This window comes from Cottoperca gobio, chromosome 9, assembly GCF_900634415.1.
Source record: "Cottoperca gobio chromosome 9, fCotGob3.1, whole genome shotgun sequence".
Classification (NCBI taxonomy): domain Eukaryota; kingdom Metazoa; phylum Chordata; class Actinopteri; order Perciformes; family Bovichtidae; genus Cottoperca; species Cottoperca gobio.
Genome location: NC_041363.1, coordinates 18,196,328 through 18,203,462, shown reverse-complemented (window position 1 = coordinate 18,203,462; position 7,135 = coordinate 18,196,328). Strand labels below are relative to the sequence as shown.

Genomic DNA, 7,135 nt, shown 5'->3' with positions numbered 1-7,135 from the left:
TTTTCAATTTTTTTCACAATCGGAGAATGGCGTTCAGAGAGACACTTTGCACAGGAAGTCAGCTTGCCTTGAGTGAGGTAAGAAAAAAATGGAGCAGCAGAGACAGTGGTACATGGACAAAAAGTCATTTCAATTAAGAGAACTTGGGATCCACCTGTTCACATCTTATCAAAAAAATAAAATACAAATACAGGTGTTTGCTTTTGGCCCGTGGCCCCCATTAAGTTTTAGTTTTGGCCCTCTATAAGGAAGAAGTTTGGGCGCCCCTTGTCTAAGTGTCGATTTCTCTCCATTCTGTATTCCCGTTTCAAGATCCTGTTTGTACTGGAGAGTGGCGGGGATCAAATATTACCGCAACATTTTGGATTATCTGTGCATATCCGAATAATAAGTTGTGTAAGGGTAAAAGGAATAAATCACCTTGTATAGAACGTAACTGCGGAGGCCAAACGTTTGCAGGAGGATGCAGACCTGAATGGGGCCCCAGCAGATGAGGAATAGGGCCACCATCACCACCACCATCCTGGAGACACGCGCCTGCACGGCTGCTGCTCGCTCTGCCTGAGCCTGAAGCTGGAGTTAGGGAGGCTTTGTAATGATCGGAACCACATTCTGATCTCTGTGGACTTAATGGGTGAAAAATAAGAAACTAACGCCATATCTTTCTCTTACTTGGTAGCTGCTGTCGATGGGATTCACGCTGGGTTGCCCCATGCGCTTGAGCATGAAGGCGTAACAGGCGGTGATGGTGAGCAGGGGCAGCAGGTAGACGGCCAGGAAGCTATAGATGATGAAGGCTCTTTGGAGGCGGGCCGAGGGGAAGACCTCGCTGCAGTATGTCTGAGGACCGAACCAGTATCCTGCCTCAAGACGCTGGTACACAGCTACAGGGATGGACAAGAGCAATGAGCCTGGAGAGGACAGAGGACATGACTGACTCAGAGCATGATGTTCATAATAAGTTGGATGCTTAACCCGACGCAGCAGAGGGTTTATCACCCCCGTCCTCTACAAGCTTCACTGGCTCCCCATCCAGTACAAGATCCTCCTCATGACCTACAAAGCCTTCCATAACCTGCCCCCTCCTACCTGACTGACCTCCAAAGACAGACTCCCACCCGCAGCCTCCGCTCTGCTGCTGCTAACCTCCTGTCCCCCCCCCCCCAATCCGGACCAAGCTCAGATCCTGGGAAGACAGAGCCTTCTCCATCGCTGCTCCCACCCTCTGGAACTCTGCCTCAAACCATCAGAGACTCCTCCTCACTCTCCACATTCAAATCATCACTTAAGACTCACCTGTTCAACACTGCCTTCAAACACTGACCGTCTCTTCTTTAATCGTTTATATATTTATCTTTGTGTCACTCATTCTTTCAAGAGTCTGAGTTTCTAGAAAAGCGCTATACAAATCTAATGTATTATTACACAGACATCTGGAAAGCAGGTACTTTAAAAAAAAAATTAAAAAAATTTAAAAACCTAAAAAGTGATTGGTTGAACCATCTGTCAAAATCAGCCAATATAGGAGGTTACTATCTAGCCGATGACCTGCCCTAACCATCACCATCTTCACGAGCTGCTGTGCAAGGTAACTACAGTAGATGATGGCTCCAAACCAAAACGCAGACTATGTGGACAGCAACTGGAAAATCCTCAAGTGTAATGTGTGTCACGGTGTGATAAGGTGAGGACTCAAAAGCAGAATGCATGACTTAACAAAAAGCGAGCTTTATTAAAACAAAGCCGAATCTAGAATACAAATACAAGGTAACCAAAACACAAACCAATCCGGGGTAGAGCTGAACACGAGTAGAACACACAAGCAGAACACGACCTGACATCAAATGACAATACCACAAAACACACTGGGGCAGACAGGGCTAAATACACAGACACCAAATGAAGGAACAAGACACAGCAGGGGAGAAAGGCAGAAACACAAGGGCAGAGTAAATGGACACAGCCTGGGCTGGATGCGGCTGGAGCCACTCAGGAGGCCGGCGCGGAGGCCGTGCAGGATGTGGGCGGAGCCGCTCAGGAGGCTGGCGCGGAGGCCGGGCAGGATGTCGTTCAGGAGACCGGGCCGGAGTCACTGGGATCTCGAGCGTCAACAGGGACACGGGGGTCTCGGGAGTAAAGGGGAGCGAAGGGGTATCGGGAGTAAAGGGGAGCACAGGGTTCTCGGGAAGAGGTGGGAGCACAGGGTTCTCGGGAAGAGGTGGGAGCACAGGGTTCTCGGGAAGAGGTGGGAGCACAGGGTTCTCGGGAAGAGGTGGGAGCACAGGGTTCTCGGGAAGAGGTGGGAGCACAGGGTTCTCGGGAAGAGGTGGGAGCACAGGGTTCTCGGGAAGAGGTGGGAGCACAGGGTTCTCGGGAAGAGGTGGGAGCACAGGGTTCTCGGGAAGAGGTGGGAGCACAGGGTTCTCGGGAAGAGGTGGGAGTAGAGGGTTCTCGGGAAGAGGTGGGAGCACAGGGGCTGGGGTGTCGAGGGACGGAGGGAGCATCGAGGGACAGAGGGAGCACAGGGGCTGGGGTATCGAGGGACAGAAGGAGCACAGGGGTAGGGGTATCGAGGGACAGAGGGAACATCGAGGGAGCACAGAGGCATCGAGGGGCCGCTGGGGAACAGCTGGGGTCTCGAGGGGCAGCATCGGTCCGGCATCAACTGGAGCGGATGTCGGCAGAGATTAACAAAAAGCGAGCTTTATTAAAAACACAAACCAATCCGGGGTCGAGCAGAACACGAGCAGAACACGAGCAGAACACGAGCAGAACACGAGCAGAACACGAGCAGAACACGAGCAGAACACGAGCAGAACACGAGCAGAACATCAAATGACAATCCCACAAAACACAGTGGGGCAGACAGGGCTAAATACACAGACACCAAACGAGGGAACAAGACACAGCTGGGGAGAAAGGCAGAAACACAAGGGCAGAGTAAATGGACACAGGAGGAACAAATCAACAATCACAGGAAAACACACAGACAGGAAGTATACTAGACATGACATAAGGGGGAGTGAACACTTCAAAATAAAACAGGATATAGAAACCAATCATGACAATGTGTGATTTGGTAGTGATTTTAAAATGTATTCTTCCATTCAGAAGATATTAAAGCATGAACAGGAATAAATGAATGTTTCTGTGATTGGCATGTATCCTAGCCTATCGCTTTATTCAATAGCCAAGATTTGAATGGTATGACACCAGACAACTGACAATTGACAAGATGGTGATATGAAATCAATCTAAATTCAAAGCATAAGACATTACATCTTTTTTTTCTCCTACAGTTTCTACATAACAGTAAGGCCACAAAAAGCCAAAAGAAAGAAACGCTTTTGGAAAATTAATTAATAGGAATAATAATGCCACTAAATTGCAGAATAAATGTCTAGTTTGATCTGTAATAATTATTTGTTTAAGGTTTTTCAACAAAGACAGCAAAATCTGCTGATGTTTATGACTTCAGCTTAATGCAGTGAATAAATAACAAAGGGAGAATTATTAAAAGGTAAATAGAAACCATAAATTGTTCCCACTGTGCGTATAAGGTTGTGAATGTATGCGTGGTGTGTTCGAGTGATACCTATCCAGATAGACACAGAGACGGCCAGAGCCAAGCGAGGGGTGCGGTGTCGCAGTGACTGCAGAGGATAGACTGTCACGTAGCAGCGGTCCACACTCATAGCTGACAGAGTGATACATGTTGCCTGAGCAGTCACCTGAAACACAAGGTAACTTTGTTTCTGTTCAACACTTTTACTGCACAAAGAAAAAACCTTCTACATTTTTTTGATTTTACACTTTCAAGTTGGTTTTATGTTTTGTGTCTAAGTTTAGTTTTTTGCATTATTTGGGTAGCATAATGCTACTGTGTCTCATGGGACTTATATTTATTATTATTATAGCATGATGTTTTGGTCATGATAATACTTGTACCATGGTATCCAGCAATCCCAGACCTGTTTGTTTGTGTGTTTGTGTTTTTTATGTGTGCGTATCTCACTTGCTGAAGGTAGTTCACCAGTCGGCACATAAACTCTCCAAAGATCCAACTGGGCAGTGGGTACAGTGTGGCAGTGAAGGGCACGCAGCACACCAGAAACAATATATCGGTCATGGCTAGGTTTACTGGAAGAGAACAAGAACAGCCTAGAGAAATGTATTTCAAGACATGTCGGGGTGAGATGCATTGAAAAAGACCATAAATAACTGTATCAATACCAATAACAGTTATTTATGGTCTTTTTCAGTTACAGTTATTTATGGTGCTGAAGTTTCTGCCCTTAAAAACTCACCAGCTAAACTTTGTTCAGCAGCGTTGCTGGTTGTTTTGATAGAGGTATAAAACGTAATACAACTTTCACATTGAATTCTACGGACTGACCAACCAAAGTAAAGCAGAAAGTGAATGAGAACTTTAAGGTTCCCTGTGTAGCTTTAGACATCTTGTAGCACTATGGAGTGTTTTTCTGTGAGTGGGTCAAAGATGGGGGATGGGAAAAGTAGTAGAATATTTGACTCAAGTAAAAGTAATATTACTTTACTGTAAAAAATGTAGGTTAGTCAAAATGTTCTCTGAGTACTGTGATGCATATGATGATACTGTTAAATAAAGACACATTTAGGCTAAAAGGCTACAAACAAAGTGCACTAACAAATACTCAAAAAAGTAGAAGTTTTAAAAAACGGAAAGAAAAACTACTGCTGTCACACTATTTAACTTATCAACAGGTGGCTGTATAGACGCCAAAATATGCTGCAATGTGCCAGAAAAGCAGGGAAGAAGAAGACTACGAGCGGGTAAACATGGATGTAAACAATTCTGAATTGAAAATACTTTTTTAGTAAGGAAATGTATTCAACATGTTTGTTAGACCTCAATGATAAGCAAAGCATTTTGGTGAGTAACTTTTGTTTACAAGAAAACTCTACATGGCATCTTTAATTGGGTTTATTACATCACTGTCCTGCAGAAAGTGTCCCCTCTTTTGTGTTTTCCCTTTATACTAAAAGTCTCTTTTGGAATTGTCCTGTTTGGACCCTTTTAACTTCTGTGTGTGACATCCTATTTCCCATATTTCTTTCACTGGACACACTGAAAGGAAACAAAATAAGAGCTCTTCAGAAATGTTACCTATGTAAAAGTTGGTGACGGTTTTCATCTGCTGGTGCTTGGTGACCACATGGATGACCAGCGAGTTCCCGACCAGGCCGACCAGCAGGATGAGGCTGAAGAAAGTGGGGACCAGCCAGGCGTCGACCAGCACCGGTGGCCCCTGGCCCTCCAGAGATGCAGACTTGTTGCATTCAGACCCACAGTCTGGACCCAATATCATCTTCACAAATCAGAGCCAGGAAAGGTTCTATGGTATGTACATATTTGAATTTAGTAGTATCTCAGCTCATGTTACTACAGTGTCTGTTTCTCTAACACCATGCACATGTAACTTAAAAATGACAACTTCGAAGTATAAATCATTTTTACAACCCTACATTTAAATGTGTTCATAATTTATAATTTTTCTTTAAAAAACCAAACCAAAGCTAATTTAAATATTTAAACATATTAAATAAGCTTTTTTTTTTCCTGTGATAAGCTTCTCTTACCTGTGTTGTGCCTGTTTGCTTCTACAGTGTTCCTCTCTTTGCTCTATAAATCAGGTCTTAGTCCCGTGTTGGTCGTGATGTGCTGCTGTTCTGTTCTCTGCAGGTCTGAGATGAAAGCACTGTTATAGACCACCATGACTGTGGAGGGGAGGGGGAGGAAGAGACAATATTGCTTTGTTATTATGTGAGAGGTAGAGAGAGAGAGAGAGAGAGAGACTGAGATAGCAGGAGCTTTTAAAGTAAATCTCCATCATCAGCTGTAATTACCCAGGACCGGCTGCCCTGTGAAATGACTGCAGCTGGATTCGAATCATGTTAACATCCAGAAGCTTCAGCTCAACCTGCAGCTGAACTTAAGTATAGCTGAGGCAACTCTGGAAGAGTACAGTGACTGTAATGTATATTTACAGCAATTCTTTCTCAATTATCTTCAACTTAAAGTCCGTCTGATAAATTCATTCTCTGATTTCAGTGACTGTGTGTTGTTAGGCAGAATTTTAAAAACGACTTTTACATGTAACAAGTCAAAGTTATTATGTTTGTTGTCATATGCACAATCAGAAACAAGTTTCCCTGTACATTAAAATTCTTCCTTTGCCTTCCTCTTTAAATATGCATGTCAATGTACTCAAGCCACAGCCCACAGGCAACCGTACATTCTGTTCAATACTGCAAACACAGTTAAAATCATAATGACTGGAACAAAAGGAATGAAAGATGGAGGCAGCTGGGGGTCAGTGGTGACAGTTCAGCTTGATCTTTTTCCAACAAACAATTGACAATTTGACAATTACACAGCGCGCCACAAGTGGAGATAAAGTGTTCGAATACAAAGCTGATGTGTGTTGTTTTTCAAGTTGTTTGACATAAAATTATGGTCATCAAACGTATAAAACATTTGTTTTTGCTAGAGATCAGATTAATGAAAAGTCTTCTGTTAGAGGAATTATGCTTGTTGAGCTAAAATGTGTTGTGATGTGGTTTGAGAGCTGCAATGTCTTCTGATCACAGCTGCTCCTATGTTTTATATTTAAGTAGAAAAAAAGAAAAGCGTCATTGATTGGATGTTTCATATTGTAATCACTTCTGCATGCTGGGTTTCTAATATTTAAACATACCACTCCTTAAATGGTTATCATGTATGAAAAATCTCTTGTTTTGTTTTTGTTTTTGTTTTTGTAGGTGTTGCAGCAATGATCAGTCGGTCACACATTAGTTTTCAATTTGATTTTATCTTTCCTGTGTCACTTTGTCTTCCACTGAGCGGTAAAGATGTGGGTTCTGACTAGTCATGGCAAGTGGTTTCCCCAGCTGTCTGAGAGTTCCTCTGGACTCTTTCTTTGAGACACCTAAAAACAGCTTCCTTTGGAGGTCCGTCAAGTCCTCAAAGAACCATCCACTGGTTGGCCCTGGATCAGGATCAAACATTACAACACTTAGTGAAGGATCTACAATTGACCTACTCATTGGTATTCATTGTACCAAAACGTTGTGATCTTTTTATTTTCTTTGCTAC

The 7,135-nt window shown here is 43.4% G+C and overlaps 1 protein-coding gene across 7 annotated transcripts in view; it reads right to left on the bottom strand.

The window, feature by feature from the left end:
* The window catches only part of kiss1rb (KISS1 receptor b), a 7,780-nt gene extending 679 nt beyond the window's left edge, over nucleotides 1–7,101 (bottom strand). Inside the window, exons 1-7 of one of the 7 annotated variants that reach the window (XM_029439222.1) lie at nucleotides 6,738–7,101; nucleotides 5,620–5,757; nucleotides 5,147–5,375; nucleotides 4,016–4,161; nucleotides 3,596–3,731; nucleotides 673–911; nucleotides 421–573 (exon numbers count right to left, since the gene is read on the bottom strand). In XM_029439222.1, the coding sequence (XP_029295082.1) occupies nucleotides 421–573; nucleotides 673–911; nucleotides 3,596–3,731; nucleotides 4,016–4,161; nucleotides 5,147–5,348 (876 nt within the window). In that variant the 5' untranslated portion in view covers nucleotides 5,349–5,375; nucleotides 5,620–5,757; nucleotides 6,738–7,101. Of the gene's footprint in view, nucleotides 1–420; nucleotides 574–672; nucleotides 912–1,404; nucleotides 2,666–3,595; nucleotides 3,732–4,015; nucleotides 4,162–5,146; nucleotides 5,376–5,619; nucleotides 5,758–6,737 lie in introns of those variants that run through there. The other 6 variants (XM_029439225.1, XM_029439224.1, XM_029439218.1 and 3 more) reach the window with 6 other exon arrangements.
* Between the last annotated feature and the right edge of the window lie 34 nt (nucleotides 7,102–7,135).